Here is a 16535-nt window from a genome sequence, read left to right as displayed (position 1 = left end):
TGTACAAAGAAAACCAGAAACATTACATTTTGCCATTTTTGTGTACTAATGATAAGTACTTTTCAGAATATTTGCCAATATTGTGTACTTTTGGTAGGTGGTAATCAAAGCGTCGTCCAACCCAGGTACATCCCTGTAGTGGACAACATCTAATGGGCCTCTTGGTTTTGCTGAAAATATAGGAAAAATGCAATGTGTCAAAATGAGCATGAATTGAAAAAAGTCAAGAATGCTGTGTACAGTAGAGAAAACACTCATCTATGTAACTACAATAAAACACAATCCTCTGAAAAACAGAACTGAACAATAAGAAATGTAATAAAATACCTATTTTCCTGATTTCCTTTGGCCTTTCCCTGATTCTTTTCACTCTTTAGCTCCTCAACTTCACTCTTACTCAGCTTATGTGCATGTTTCAAATGGTTGGAAAGATTATTGTATTCTTTCTGGCAAATCTGGAAATAAAATGATAGAAAAATAGATATGTGAATATTTCATTTTGGATCATCATGACTGCTTAGCTTGTTATTGCAAAATGACAATTAGTTGAGATCATCATTTAGATAGGCCAAGCATCAGCATATGACCTGCAAATATCTCTCTACAAAGAATGATTTATTCATATGTAACATTGTTTTGTGCAAATAACATTCCAGATGCCCATACACAGCTCTGCTCATAAATATTCCAGCAATGCTGCAGATTGTTTCCCAGAGTTTTCAGAGTCATTTGACCCACCCTTATCAGAAAAGAATAGAACATCTAACCAGTATATGCAGAAGTACAACATGTTTTTCAGTTATTTTAATACCCTGGTGAGTTTTTTAGCCTGGGTTTCCAACATGAAATTTCCCACATGCACTGTAGTCTAGCCTATACTCCACCAACTGCGCCAACTGTACTGGATGGTGGTTGGATAAGGGTGGTGAGATATTATGGGATACAATTCTAAAAAACTGTCTTAGGCTGAAAGAGCCGGTGAAAATTAGTCAAAAGAAAATTAAAATAGGCTGGGTTGGAATATAGGAATAATGCTTAACAGGTTTCTAAACAGACATAGTTTGACGCTTCTCTGGTTTGCAGATTTAATGAATTTAACTGAAGAAGTTACGATTCATAGACCCAACGTTTCTACACTCCTGTCTAGTGCCTTCATCAGGGGTGATCTAAACACTGCAACAAGAGGCCCTTTTACATGATCACTAATTAGGTTTCTAAACTTCAGAGATTTAAAATTATTTGTTTGGAAATGTGAAGTCATGGTGCTGGAGAAAATGGCACACTCTCCACTCAGTGACTTTACATTAGGCCTTTTATGTTTCTTAACATTAAGAAGGGGGTCATGTGAAGGCTAACTAGCTGCAAAGGGGCCAATGATCCAAAAGAAGGGGAAACAGTTATGCAATCATAAAACACATGCAAGAATGCACCAGGATAAAATAATGATAGGACTAATTTATCACAAAATGTCATGATATATTAGTGTCTTGCAGATCAGTTACTCATGCCTTACCCATGCTAGTCTGCCTTTCGCTTTAGTAAATTGATCTGCACATTGTTTTGCTCACCGTTGTCCAATAATTTTAAAAAGTATTTTCTTATCGTATGAACAAATGGGCCAATATCAACATCTTAAAGGTAGTTCTAGATGTCATTCTCACACCACTGTACAGACACCACCACCTCCAGGGTTTGAATCCTTTTGAGTACTAAGATGGGTGTCTTTTGTTTACATTTATAAATCATAGTGCTACATTCATTCTATATAGGTGTAGATTATATGTAGGATTACTTTATGAACCAGATAGTGGAGTTGACCTAAAATTTTCATGCTTCATACAATGGCAAGCTTAGCTCATCCTCTCTCAGTTAATTGGCATTTTCTCAATGCACCTTTCAACATAAAGCCCAAGAAGAAGAGGGGTGTCTGACTAGCCATGGAAATTTGACTATGAGGGCAGTCCCCAAGGTAGGTATTTTGATTTTTTGTAATGTCCCCGGGGTGCATGGGGAATTTTGGCACTTCGTTATAAATGACCACACTCACTTACCCCAGTGTAGGGATTTTGATATTTTTTACCAATTTCGGTGTCCAGACTGGGGTGGCATATTTGAAAATTATTTGGACAGAAAATATCAAAATCCCCAAACCTTTCTTAACCCCTCCTCCTGACCCCGTCTAGTGCATAACATTGAAAGCTGCATACTCACACTGCAGGGATATTTATAAAGTTTTTTCCTCAGTCGTTTCTTCCGCTGTGGTGGCTTTGGCGGGTTATGATCATTCAAATGACTTAAAATGCTTTCGGCCTCGTTGGACATCTTCATCTTTATCAATTCCATTGACATTCCTGTACGAATTGAGGTTGTCGACTCCACGTTTCGGATCTCATGGAAATGGCAAACAAGGTTTTCCATTAAACCGAGAAAGTGGCTTCTTTGGGTTAATCCAATATCCTTTGCCACTTTCTTTTCTTGGCGAATTTGAACAACAAGATCGCTTGGGTCGTATCCGTTTTCAAAATGGAAATACATTTCAAAGGGCGCAAAGAGCAGCGTAAGTTCGTGACCTCGCTCCCTGTGGCTTGTCTGGGGGTCTGGTTCCCAGTCCATTGATGTTAGAGGTAAACTGCTCTAGCATTCCTCAGCCTTCGATCCGAATCTTTCAGTTCGGAAATGTAATTTACAGATATGCCACGCACAACACGTTTTGTGTTTTGTTTTTCCAGTTGCAATAGATAAAAAAAAAATGAATCGCAGTGTCTCAGTGTCTCAGTGCGTCACCATCCCGTCTCTTTTTCCTCGCCTCCCCCTTCTCCCGCCTCCCACGTCTCACACCTTAACTTCCCCCCCCCGACCCTACCTAGACAAAATGTTTCTACGTTTGGTACTTTGATCGACGGAAAAACATGGCTTCTCCTCGATGTAATGGAGAAGTTTCATATTATCATGGCGCAAGGACATCAGCACTCATTGTGCTAATTTCGTTAAAAGAATTTAGAAAAAGTTCACATGGTTAGGCAACCCACAGTAAATAGCTGTTATGATATCTTTTGGCTGTTATGATATCTTTTGGCAGAAACATGAATTCACCTTCAAAAATAATCTTTAAAAATATCCGTCCGTATACACAATTGTAAACACTGATGAGGAATACGGTAGTTTAATGCTTTAACGAAATCATGTGCTAAACCTGACTACTGGACTATCTAGAAAAGGACAAAAAAAAGACCTTTAGAACAATTTTAGGAAGAAACTAGTCGATAAAACTATTACTTAACATTAATTTCGTCAGGATAATGATATTTTAAGAAATATTTTAGTATCATCGAGGTTGGACGACGATCGACGTCGCGTGTGACTTGTGGTTCATTTGCTACTTGATGTACAGTGACAGTACAACACAACTTAACGAATAAAGCGAAGATCTAGAGTTAGCAATTGAATGCGTTAAACCACTGCGCAATATGCAGGACACTTTTGCAGAGTAGCAATGACTGCCTGTTTACCATTTCAACAACACAATCCGTTAAATCGCCTGAAATAATTACAACTTATAACTTTTTCTCAGTAATTCCGGCACGTGCTAATTCCGTTACGGGTGTGTCAATTTCGTTATGGCCTCACGAAGGACGTATACTGATATATTTTACTTGATATCATACAAAACAGAAATTTGAAATTATGTGGCTCATATTCACTATTTCATGGATGCCACCAAGATATGTATTGCCTAAACACTTTCAAGAGAGATTTGTTAGGAACATGTATATATATATATGCTCAGTTAATGTGACTGCGTTCATAAGAGGCACTGTGTAGTAAGGTTACACAATGAGATCCATTGCCATCTAAGAATGAAAGGTGGTACATGGGTATATCTGCATGGCCATTTTTGTTGGACGGGTGATGGTTAAGCATGCAACGCTCAAAAAGCGTCACCTCAGTTCAGTAAGGATGGTCCGAATTGACAATGTACAGAAGAACAACGACCAAATTCAGTATTTGGCTTATCAACTAGAGTATTCAAACCTAAGTTATAAAGTGCCTTATATATGCGATAATTATAATACGGAGTTTATAAAGATATTCGAGGCACCCACCCCATACTTGCTAATATCGATTTATCTATCATTCCTTTTGGTACAGATGGACAAAGATGACTAATGCTTTTGTTCGACAATGGTGGACCTCTCAAAATTGATAACGGTGACTCATGGTCCGACATCTGTTCCACGCCTACAATTGTACCTCCAGTGAACTCCAATCCATACAAACATGATTTTCAATAATATCAGAATACAGAGTTTGTATGGGAGTCTAATAAAACGGAGTTTTGACTAGGTGGGTTAGTACAGCTGTCCACTTACGAGTGTCCGTTGAGGGAGCTTCGGCACCGATCAGCATATAAAATACGCCGTCTACACATGCTACGTATAATCCTAATAACGTAAAAACTGCTACAAATCACCACCGAGATGAAATTTGCCATCGGTGAGAATTTATTAAAACATATTGTGATGATTGGCCAGTCAGTATAATCCTACACAATGTATTGATATTTGTTGGGTTTTCCGAGAAGTTTACCCGCTATTGGCGCGCGCACATAAACAAAACAGAGGCTGTTTCTGTATGGTTTTGGCAAGCGCCAGTGACAAAATGAGTTTTATTCATTATCAGATAATTCGCTGTCTGATGTCAGTTCCAACACAAAGGCCTCATCGTCCACAACTTCCTCCATCATCGATTCGTCTGATTTCTCGTCATCTAGAGGATAGTCGATGCCACTCAAATTAGCATAGGTTTTTGCTACCTCAGCATGACCAATAGGTTTAGGGGAATCCAAGATACCACCCCATAAAAGCAGCAGCGAGGAAATGTGATTACAATGAATCATCCGTTTCTTTTTAAGACAAGCTATCAGTCCTGCATTAAGAGGGTTATCAGTGTAAGGCAGATACGCATCCACTGATTCGTCTATAAGCCTGATTTCGTTTTGGAGAAAAGAGACAAGGCGATTCATTTCCTCCTTCAACAGTTCAAGCTCTTCCTGACACCTGTTGTGTAAGCAGAAAAGGTCAATTATCTGCCTCCTAACAAGAGCAGGAACGGTGTCCCCTTCCTCTTGGACTTCAGAGTAAATGCTGCTCTTAGGATCCTTAGCATCGTCATAAAGAATTTGGGGTACATCATTGGGAAGATACCCATTTATTTCGGACAAAGTTTTGTGAATGGACTTGACGACTTTGTCGATCTGCTTTGCGAGCTTTATGGCAATTGCTTGGCCATCTGAAAATTAAAAAGTTCATAATAACTAAAAACGCAATTCAGTGGCAGTTTTACGGATTAGACGGAAAAATGTAAATGTGTAAGACTTGAGAACTGGGAAAATTTAGCCCTCATACCCCTACTCAAATAATCCCAGTACAATGCCTAGAGTCGCAGTTAAAAACAACGGGCATACGCAGCAACATAACGACGGAATTACTGCAGACCATGATCACCATAATACACATGCTACTAAATATTTTACATAGCAGTTTCTTCAGTTTATTACCAGCATATTTTCGCTTCAATTCCACCAAGAAACATCTTTCGGATGCCATGCAATGTAAACTCAACAAGAGTTCGCTCTTTCTCTTCTCGTAGAGACGTGACTTAACGGTTACAAACACACGAGACAGATCGGACCATCTTTCTCTGATGTGATGCTTCTTTTCCATGGCTACTATGGCCTTCTCGTTCCTATGTACAATAAATGTAAGTTAGAGAGATTTATTATTTGTTTTTAATTTCGGCACCCTTAATTCCCTGTCTGCAGAACCTGATTATTCCAGTCGTTGCTGCAAGGAAGGAATTTGCATATTTATGACTTACCGTTTGATTTTCTTTTCAACATCTTTTACTTTCCCTTGATCTTCATCTTGTACACAGCTCAATTCATTTCTGAAAAAAAAATTTAAATGGGTGGAGATACGTACACAATATGTTCAGTTTAATACTTAGTAATTATATTTGCTAGGGTGGAAAGAAAGGGGAGTACGAATACTATATTTATATTATTGTGAAAACAGGTTTTTGCCTTCACAAATAAACGGACGGACGGGGGACAACCCGATAAACTTCTTCTGGGAAAAGGCTTTCCTGGGGGCACTCGCTGGCTGCGGGAAGGCCGGAATCTATTACGGCTGTTGACTATCCTCGAGACAATGACTAACAACGACAAAGTTGGCTCCAAAGTGGATTTATTAAATACCGCTGGGCTGACTGGTTTTTTACCTGACTTGACCAGACTGGGTTTGACCGAAGAAAGCTCTACAAAACAGCTCTATTTAAGCCGAGGTCACAAAGGATCAGGTACCCTTGCGAACTGAATTCCCAGTTTTCTGGGAATTCCTAGGAATTCCTAGGAATTCCTAGGAATTCTCAAAAATTCCCAATTATGCAAATGATCCTTGCAAACTGAATTCCGAGTTTTCTGGGAATTTCTGGGAATTCCTAGGAATTCCTAGGAATTCCTAGGAATTCTCAAAAATTCCCAACTATGCAAATTAGCTCTGATTTAAAAAGCTTGGAATTACTGGGAATTTCTGGGAAAGGAAGACTCCAGTTTTGTGAGGACTTGAAATCCCTAGGAATTCCTAGGAATTCTCAGCTTTACAAACTACCTATAATTTAAGAAGTGTGGAACTCTTGGGAATTTCTGGGAATTGAATTTGAGGCAATTTTAATACCCTGAGGTCCACATAAATTCTAAGAAATACCTTGAATGTGAAGGTTTGAAAACTTTGGCTCAATAAAGGGTATGCTATACAAAACTTACCAAGAGATATACATACATGTACATGTTTATAACTTAAATATCATGAAATTTATTACTCAAACTAAGTTTTAGTAAATCTTTACATTAATATGGATTTTCTCATGAACCAGCTGTCAGTTATGTTAACTAGAAATTGCCAACTTCCACAATAATTAACAATAATTACATTGTTATCTTACTTCCCTAACCTACATTACTGGTTGCCTTTGTTAGAAAACCTTGGAACAGTCAAGCTTAGTTGCCTCCAGCGCTGTCAGAGACTTTTTGTTGACAATACTTTTAGTAGAAATTTCATGCCTTAGACAAACAAATTCAACACCTAATTAATCTTTCTTTTTTCATGATTGTTGTTGCTGCTTTTTTTTTCAGTTTTTTGCTCTATTTTCATGACTAATTGCTGTAATTTGTTTTGCTGTTTTTATTCTTACAAAACATTTTTGTAAGAGTTCCAATACTTGTGGATCATCCACACACTTTGCAAACATTTGGCATGCAGACAAGACAGAGGTAGTCAATGTTCCCTTTGAGGAAAAACACCTTTTATATGACGTCTTCAATTTACTTTATTTGAAACTCTGATCTGAAAATATTTGTCAACAAGACTTGTTAGTAGTGAGAAATACCAACTAAGTTTCCTTTCATAACTTAATTTCTTAAATGTCCCAATCGCTGGATCTCCCAAAAAACATTACATCTTTTTATTTTTGGTGCAAATTACAAGTCCTTCTTTATATAAAAATGAAAAGTGCTAGTCACACTTCAATAATAACAGCTCTTAAGTTTACTTGTTGTTCTTCTCTGTCTGTCAGCTATCAACAAAATTGTTTTATTCTTCGGGCAGTGCATAACTATTTGTGGACCAGAGTTCCAACGCACCTCTGTAATCGCATATAGCTACTTCTGTCTCTTGTACAAATGTTTCTCCTTTGTAAGACGCACTCTACTCTGTTGTCAATACTGCTTTAAGTTCAGTGGAAACGACTGACTGAGGAATCGAGATGGCGGTGTTGGAACGTGTTGCTGAACGCTTTCTACGGTCAAGCTTTGTAGATTTAGGTACTGGTACACTGGGATCATCTATGTATCTCTTATACTTCCGAATGTGGTATCCTTCTTTTATAAATATGAGGGTAAAAGACGATTTGTAGTCGCATTCAAAACTGTGATTGGCTTGTGTTATTTCTCACCTTTGCCACTAACACAACTCAAGTGAGTTTCGAGTCTTTGTTTCTTCGACAACTTTCGGCCACAAATTGAGCATTTGTAATACGATCGATTCTTGTCGATTATTTCTACATAGAGTGAGCTCACATCTTTATTTATATCACCAAGCTATCCATCTTCTAGAAGCAGAGAACCGGTCGGAGAAGTCAGAATAAAGTTGGGCACTTCTCCTAACACTGCAATCGGCAAGCCAGCGGATTCTCTCTGCTAGCCAATGACAAGTCCTAGAAGATCCACGTGATCATGCCCGTGATCGGAAACAAAGAAGACTCCATTTGGCGCTCATCTTTGAATGTACTTTTCATCGGTTGATCGCTTTTCTCAACTGTTTTGCTTAATATAACATTTCTAAAGATAGCTTTTATTGTGGTTCAATGGGAAAACGAGAATAGCGTGAGTGTTGTAAAAGAAAAGAAAGTCGTTGGCGCCGTGGAGTTAAAAGAAGGGACAACAGTTGACATATTGACTGGTACAAACAAGGGTCGAATGGCCGTCTGTAAAGCTACGATTTTGAAAGTTTGAGGTGAGTAAAAATTGCGATATTCGTTACGTGATCAAAATCTTATAAAAGAATAGATGTAGCGGGTTGAATTAAGCTTACATAACGCTCGGCGCAACTGAAACTAGAATAATTCTGAGAATCGAATCGGTCACTTGCATGCCGCAGTTTCTTAAGCTTATTATGCTTTACAATGAAATAAACCTATCAGTAAGGTTTCAAGATTCCTCTAGTCACGTTTGGGAACATTCAAGATTCAAAATAGGAACTGTTATTAAACAAACCTTAGTACATAAAGAAGCCCTCCTTGGTAAAAACAAAATAATGTATTCAGCCCTTTTTTAGTAAAATCCATGAGAGAGATGTACTAACTCCAATATGAAAGTCACTCAATATAACAGAGATTTCTAAATTTGAGAATCCAATGAATGCCCTTTTCCTCATAGCCATCTTAAAAGCCTGGTCTGAGCTTTAAACATACATATTTTAATATATTATTTTTTTTCAAATTCAGATGTCAAGGAATCCAGATACAAAATGGTCAAGGTTCTTGTTGACAACCTCATTCAAGGCCAACTCATTGTGAGCCCAGGAAAAAAAATACAAACAGTACAAACAGCAGCTAAGTTTGCAGTTTAGGATAACTTCATTCTAAATTATTGTTACGGTTACAACAAGATTTTAATCAAAAAATCAATTTTATTTGACTGTAATTAGCCCCTTCACTCCCAAGAGTGCTTGGTTTTCAAATATAACTTAAGATATTGTATTTTATGGAAAAGAATCAACAGATTTTATTCACAATTTGTGTCAAACCAAATTTAATGATTGATTAGAACTATTTTATATGAAAAGCTGTAATTGAGGATTAATCCGTATGAAGTTTTCAAGAAAAGAAAAATAAATCAAATTCCATCCTAATATTACCACACATTGATGTTAATAATTAATCAAAAACAGTTTACATGTAAGCCTTAAATTAAGCTTCTAAATAAATTTCATTGAATACTTGAATTTTAGCTGGGTTTTTTTAATTTAAAGTATTTATTTTATATCATTAGCCTCAAATTTTTGCTTAAAATTCCCAGTAATTCTGAAACATTCCTAAAAATTCCCAAAAATTCCCAGAAATTCCCAGAAATTCCCAGAGATTCCTAGGAATTTTTTAGATATACAGCTTTTCAGGGAAAGTCATTGGTTCTCTGAGTTGGAATTCCTAGGAATTCCTAGGAATTCCTAGGAATTCCTAGGAATTCCAAGTCCTGTTGGCTATAAACTTGGAATTTCTGGGAATTTTTGGGAATTTCTGGGAATTTCTGGGAATTTCTGGGAATTTCTAGGAATTTCTAGGTTTTTAGAACCAGAGTTGTTATGGTTGGGAATTCCTAGGAATTCCTAGGAATTCCCAGTCCGAATTTACCGTGAAAATTCACACCTTTATTCCTAGGAATTCCTAGGAATAAATTCCTAGGAATTCCTAGGAAAATCCTAGGAATTCCTAGGAATTCCAAAAGCCATTTCGCAAGGGTAATGCCATGAATCAACTAAAGGATCAGTTTCACGTAGTCCACTACAACGATTGGTTAGGTAGGAATTTCGCCTTTTACAAGTTTAATCGCTTTCGAAAAGCTCAAGTACTCGCTAATGTAAGTCATGAATAATTTGGTAGGTGGTATTTCCACACACTATATACCTGAGTTTTTTAGACATGAGGAGCAAGCTGACATATGATTCGTCCCACTGCAGTATTAATCCTGTGACAGATTAATAATATATTAGTGAATACAAAAAAAACTGTTCTCCCTAATGATTGTTAACAAATGCTGAGGAATAAAACTACCGTGTTCTTTTGGTTTCAGTGCTTCAACTTCTTCCTTTTGCCACTCTTGTATCACATCATCATCACAATCTAGTACAGGTAAATACAAGTATAATTTGCAATAATCATATAGCATGCATGTAAGTCATTGTGCTGTTTTTCAATGCAATGAGTAAAAAAAAAAAAGGTTTAAAATGTATACCTGGAAGTTTTTCAGTGAGTTCCTTAAGCTTTGCACTGACATCCTGTAGAAGAATTTCTGCCCTTGCAAACTTTGCTTTTAGAGTAAAACCTGTGAACATTAAAAGGAATCAGTTTGATGTGTACTAATAAGACTAGTCAGCCTCGAGTTACATCTGTACATACATTGCACATGTCCATATTGAAAAAATGAAGAATTGCAACTACGACAGAAAACACAGGGTAGATAAAGCTGTCCAGCTAAAGTACTGGTCAATAGTTGATATCCCTTTTACTTTTCAGCAAAACCCACAGAAATGTGAAAGTTATGTGTTCAATAAAATTAACCATACCAAATCTGTGATACAAATGTTGGGCATAGTGAAGAAGCCCATCAGTCAAAACATCTGTCCTTTTGTGAGCACTCATTTCTTTAGTGACAGAGGAAAACCTTCGCAGAAAGGACCATAACCTTTCCACCCCTTCACCATCTGTCAATCCAGTTCCCTTGATCCTTCTTGGACTGTACTGGATCTACAGACAATCATATTGAAGATAAAACCATTATTGAAGATAAAAGCATTAATATGGCATGGACCTTGCATCAGATATTTAGCAAATACATGTACTAGCCTGCAGTGCAGGCTGATTTTAGCAGTGTGAATGAATATTTCCAACTTGAGTGTTCAAAGCACCATCTTGAATTAGGAAAACAGCGGAGAGTTGGAGCATGAGACCTCCTCACGCATTGTATTTTTGCCCCAACTTTCCAGTAAAACAAACACTCAAAAGATGACCACCAACAAAACCACCTGCACTGCAGGCTATATACTTAAAAATTTAATTTTCATTCTAGGTAAAATTAACCTTGAGTAAAGGCTCACTGGTTAGTGGTCATTTCCAAAGCTGATAGGCTTATGTAGGGTGGCCACTCTTTTATAAGGAACATGTACATGTGCTTAAACATTTCACCTTGCTTGCTTAGCTGACCCTTGCAGATCATTTGCTTTCAATTTTAGAAACCGCTGTCAGATTTCAGATCCCACACTGCTCACCGGGCATTGGTAGGTAAGTATGGGATGTGTATGATTACAACTGTATTTAACCAATGTTGAGTATTGCCACACATTTCTTCACATTGCCACAAGGCCATTTACTGTTAAACTGATATATACTAACCTGGCATGATGCCTTGTGCCCATAGCAATGGAATATGGGTATGGCAACATCAACACCTTCCAAGAGGCTTTCCTGAGATGAACACTAATAAATATAATCATGTACATGTAAATGAAAATTGTGTCAGTAGTAATAAACTATTCTGAAGTTAAGATGTGATCCTCACAGATATTCATGCAATTTAAATGTAAGCAATAATGGGAATTTAACCAAACACAAAGAAGAAAAGAATCTGGCCCCATTGGGATTTGAGCCCATGACATTGTCATTGCAATGCTCTACCCACTGAACTATGAACCCCCATATGTTGGGAGCAAGCCAGTACCCATGAATGGAAGTGATGAAACAGACAATGGAATTACGTCAGTTGCAAAAATGACATTTTATTTGATTAAGCCAATTGCTCAAAATTCAGTAAATAACTCTGATGATTACATCTTCATTTCCTTTCCGCAATTCACATAATTCCAGTCTGTTCCAATAAATTATTTTATTTCATCCCAAATTTAATAGAAAATACTTTGGACAATTCCACATAATTAAATACCACTTTAGATTACGATTTAGCCTCCTGCACATCCATGTTCAAAAAAATTTAGTTACCTTCAAATGGTGTGCTAATAGACAAGCAATGTCATACATGATGATTACTCTGTTTCTGGTGCTCTCATTAAGACTTCTAAGCCTCTTAAGCTCATAAACAGAGTATGATATTCTGTAGAGAGAAAAGATTGTTGATTTTTTCTTTTATATCTTTTTACACAAAACTAAGACAAATTGAACATATTTCCTATAATATGACATTCAAATTAATAACAAAGTTATACAATGGTGATGCTAATAGTGTAAAGAATCATAGGATGCACCTGTATTGTATATACAAGTGTGCCAATTGTCAGCTTGACAAATTCATAATAATGGCTCTATCATGTAACTCTCTAACAGACAATACATATAGGATTGAGCACAACATTAGGTAAATTGTATTTACATACTCCATACCTTTCACCATGCTTTATGTTATGGAATCCTTTGGGAAAGTCATGTCTGCATACTCGCCCAAAGACACCTTTCTCGTCAAAGAGTTTGTTTTTGCCTTTTGATCTTAAAGCTGAAAGAACCTCTCCAGCATGGAACTTACTACAGTTCTGTGAAAAAAAAGGGACAAAAGCAGAAAACCTTGAATTTAAAGGGCCAAAAGGAAAATCATACAGTTATCAAATTAACATTTATGCCATAATGTATGAGCATTGCATTATCTTAAGTACAGACCTGTTCCATGTCTGCTCCAGCTTTGCCATAACTGTTGACAAAATTGTCAACATCATCCTGGTCTGCAAATAGGAGTGTTCCATGTTTGGGTGTTCCTAAATTATGCCCTTTGTCCTTCTTTCTGCACAGTCCAAAGCACCCATCCATGCTTTCAATGAGAACACCATCATCCTGTTCAAAAGAGAGGGGAAAAGAGAAAAATAGATATAAAAAAGAACAGCAACAACAACATAAAATTAATACTGCAGAACTACAGTGCAAGCTACTATTCAGAACAAATTACAATGTATAGTTACCCTTGGACATATAGGACACCAAGCTCCATTGTACAAACTTCCATTATTGTACTTTGTACAATGCCTGTACTGATACATGAAATACCTTCATGTGAAAACAACAAAATGTCAATCAGGACTTTCTTAAAGAAAGTCAGTAAATGTACATGTACAACAAGAAAGATGTTTCGTAAATCATGTGACTACCTCTACTACTACTAATAATAATAATATTAATAATACTAATATAACAAGAACAACAACAATAATAATAGTAAAAATAATATTAATTCTAATATCAATAATACCTTAGAAGACATTGTACATCCACAAATTAGCAGCTCTGATATTCTCAACCTATATGCAAACATACCTGAATTCTTTAAAGCATTCTGAATTAAGGATACTGTAAATTGAGCTCACCTAAAAAAAACATACCATTCAACCAGAATCAATCAATTAAAAAAAGTCATGTCATGTCTCAAAAAGACTGTTTGTGAGCAAACCTACATGTGTTGGCTGTAGCTGAGGATTGAGTTCTGTGATCACTTCAGTGATGTTTAGCAGGGACACTTGACAATGAAGAAAGACCTTCTCCACAAACTCCATCAGTTTGAAGCTGAATCCTGTGGTGGGATTTGCTGGTGACCCTGGCCAGAACTGGCATTTCAAGAGTGTGACAGCATGCGGCTCACAATCACACACTTGTACATATTTGAGGTGATGATTTCCTGACATTCATAGAAAAATAAATGAACAACTTAAGAAGTTAAGTAAACAAAATGAAAAAAAACATTACATACAGCTTTAAATACCTCTTACTTTGTTGAGGGCTGTATAGACACCTTATTAACCAAGTGCAAGGGCCATACTAAGAGAATATTGGCCCAAGGTCTTGACAGTACAAACCATTGGTGCAGCGAGGTCTGTACAGAAAAGTCCAAGGGCCAATATTCTCCCAGCATGACAGAAAAGATTCTTACAGATAGATGCAAGCCAAGTTTATTGTTTCTCTTTGGCAAGCCATTAAAAAACTTAATTGCATGTGGGATCATTCAGGACATTACCCGGTCCAATACTTAGAAAATATTGGACAGGCAATGGAGCAATCTGATTATTTGATTTTAGTTACTGGCCCTGACATGTTGAGAGAATTTAAATCGTATCATTATCATTAAGATCATTAGCGTTCTTGATTTTAGGTAAGCGGCAGGAAAATGTGAAAAAGGAACAGATAAAATTGAAAAAGAACGCTTCGTTTTTAAACCATTCTAGTATTCTCCAACCACTATAAATGAAATGAACTGACCTGAGGCATCCAGAAGTCTGAACAGCTTTACTGCTGCGGTTCTGCATGTATGGCCATAGCTAACAGTTGCCTCGTCTGCATACAAAGGAGAAAATACCCCATCCTATTAAAATAAAGAAAGCAAGATATGTTACACTAAAAGTAGCTAGAATACAACTGGCCCCAAAATATTCATACACACCTTCCATTGCTCAAGTACATGAAACTTGTTTCGATTGACATGTAGAGCTCGTGCACATCCAACACAAAAGTACTGGCGAGGGCCACAGTACTCACATCTTGTTGTAGCGATACTCTTTTGACAGTTCACACAGTTCACATTGTCTGGGAGATGCTGTTCTTCAATGTACGAATTCAGCAACTTTTCCCGTACCTTTTCCCAGTTAGCAGAGATACTCAAAACGCGATTTTGCTGTTGAGTTGAGAGTTCCTGCTTATCGAGATCGCCAAGAGGGACATCTTGTTCTACTGGACTGTTGGTGTCCTGACTATTTTCCTCCGTACTCTTATGAGGCTGCTTCCCAAGATCCACTCTCAGCGGAATCGATACGGTGGTTTTCTTTCCATCGCGCCCAATATTCTTCACATCTAAGAAAACGGGCTTTAACCGACGCATTTCGTAGCGATCACCTTGGCTCGTCCACCGAAGAGTGAAGGATCAGATTGGTCGAAATGTTTATGCATATCTAATGAGCTACTAGGAAGACTTAGATGATCATTTAGGACGGCTTGAACCCAATGATCTAAATTTAGATTACGTGGGTGTTAGCCATTTAGATTGTGTAAGTAGGGTGCTCGAGGACAGGTAAGTGGTTTACTCATAGCGCCATGTCAGTGTTAGCATCGGAACTACAAGCAATAATTCTACACACTTTTTGGCTTGATTTCTATTGGAAATTACATTTTTTCCAGATGCTTGTAACAAAAGGAACTGAAAACCCCCCTGAATCGAACCTTTTTAAAGCTTATAGCAAAATTATTTTTTTTATTCCTGGATAGAAAAGGTATCTCTAAACAAAAACAAAAAAAAAAAGATTCTTCTGCAACAGTTAGTTAACAAACAGGCTGGAAACTATTGTATTTTCTGACAATAACTCATATTTATGACTCCTGTTTCTAATGTGTCTCGCCGGCGCTACTCACCATCAGTGATTCTCTTTGGTCAGCAGATCGAAAATAAAATTATTTTCCATATATATCTTCTTGTTAAACTCTTTTTACACGCGAGTGGGAACAGTTCGTAATATCCTGAACTCTTTCTCCGTCGTTAAAAGTGCAGCCGTTCGTTTTTTTTTCCTTCTATTTCGTCTGTCTAAATGGCTGCTCTCCTCTTTGTAAAACACAAGCGTAGAGCTTGCCGAAACTCAGGAATTCTAAGTGTATGCAGAAGGAAGAAACCGAACGGCTGCACTTTTACGTTCGTTTTGTGCGAAGAGGAGAGCAGCCATAGGAACGGGGAAATCGGAAGAAGAGACGGAACAGCTGCACTTTGGACGCTGGAGATGGAGCTGAGAATATTACCAACCGATCCCATTCCCCTTTAAGAGCGACGGTCAGGAAATATCGACCAAAATCTTAATTTCGTGGCAAGAGTTGAAAAATCGCTTTCTTTCGTTTTTTGTCCATAAGTAGCTTTTAGGTAGATAAGATACCTGATGTGGATTGTTCCCGCCAAAAGCTTTTTATTTTTTAGAAAAATTAGAATATCGGTTTTTGTGGTCGGAGTCACAAAATTGGCTAATCATTTACGTGAAATTTGCATACATCAACTTGCCTCTCGTTCGCAAACAAAGTCGCACGAAGAAATTTGGACACTTTATTTCAACAGAATCACTGTGCTTCTTTTACTAGAAGAAATTATTCAAAAATGAGGAATAGGTTTTATGGATAACAAAAACTCCGTTTTGTTATTGATTTTCGACGGCAATGTTGCACATGTGGTATAACTCCAAATT

At 37.3% G+C, this 16535-nt stretch overlaps 2 protein-coding genes across 6 annotated transcripts; both read right to left on the bottom strand.

The window, feature by feature from the left end:
• Positions 1-22: 22 nt before the first annotated feature.
• On the bottom strand, positions 23-2613 carry LOC136280698 (uncharacterized). Its single transcript, XM_066166350.1, has 3 exons — positions 2212-2613; positions 328-455; positions 23-170 (listed from the first exon to the last, which is right to left on the bottom strand). Exons 1-3 carry the CDS (start codon positions 2611-2613, stop codon positions 23-25), a joined length of 678 nt encoding a protein of 225 aa, XP_066022447.1.
• A 1473-nt stretch (positions 2614-4086) lies between these two features.
• LOC131788907 (uncharacterized) lies at positions 4087-15368 on the bottom strand. 5 transcript variants are annotated; one of them, XM_066167520.1, is made up of 16 exons: positions 14762-15368; positions 14581-14683; positions 13782-14002; positions 13645-13694; positions 13293-13377; positions 12997-13167; positions 12727-12872; positions 12328-12439; positions 11725-11808; positions 10899-11079; positions 10568-10657; positions 10387-10455; positions 10240-10300; positions 5878-5946; positions 5558-5745; positions 4087-4767 (listed from the first exon to the last, which is right to left on the bottom strand). In XM_066167520.1, exons 1-16 carry the CDS (start codon positions 15194-15196, stop codon positions 4667-4669), a joined length of 2166 nt encoding a protein of 721 aa, XP_066023617.1. In that variant the 5' UTR covers positions 15197-15368; the 3' UTR covers positions 4087-4666. The 5 variants fall into 5 exon arrangements, with proteins under 5 accessions (XP_066023617.1, XP_066023614.1, XP_066023615.1 ...); XM_066167517.1 differs by having other exon boundaries at positions 4104-5289; positions 10899-11073; XM_066167516.1 differs by having other exon boundaries at positions 4106-5289.
• Positions 15369-16535: the final 1167 nt, after the last annotated feature.

Source organism: Pocillopora verrucosa, chromosome 5 (genome assembly GCF_036669915.1).
Source record: "Pocillopora verrucosa isolate sample1 chromosome 5, ASM3666991v2, whole genome shotgun sequence".
Lineage (NCBI taxonomy): Eukaryota > Metazoa > Cnidaria > Anthozoa > Scleractinia > Pocilloporidae > Pocillopora > Pocillopora verrucosa.
This window is presented reverse-complemented; position numbering and strand designations above follow the sequence as displayed.

Coding starts and splice junctions, on each gene's coding strand:
- LOC136280698 (XM_066166350.1), bottom strand. CDS start 2,613: ATGGACTGGGAACCAGACCCCCAGACAAGCCACAGGGAGCGAGGTCAC. Junction 456..2,211: donor TTTATAAATATCCCTGCAGT/GTGAGTATGCAG, acceptor TTTTATTTCCAG/ATTTGCCAGAAAGAATACAA. Junction 171..327: donor AAAGGAAATCAGGAAAATAG/GTATTTTATTAC, acceptor CTATATTTTCAG/CAAAACCAAGAGGCCCATTA.
- LOC131788907 (XM_066167516.1), bottom strand. CDS start 15,196: ATGCGTCGGTTAAAGCCCGTTTTCTTAGATGTGAAGAATATTGGGCGC. Junction 10,301..10,386: donor ACTGAAACCAAAAGAACACG/GTAGTTTTATTC, acceptor AATCTGTCACAG/GATTAATACTGCAGTGGGAC. Junction 5,947..10,239: donor CTCATGTCTAAAAAACTCAG/GTATATAGTGTG, acceptor TTTTTTTTTCAG/AAATGAATTGAGCTGTGTAC.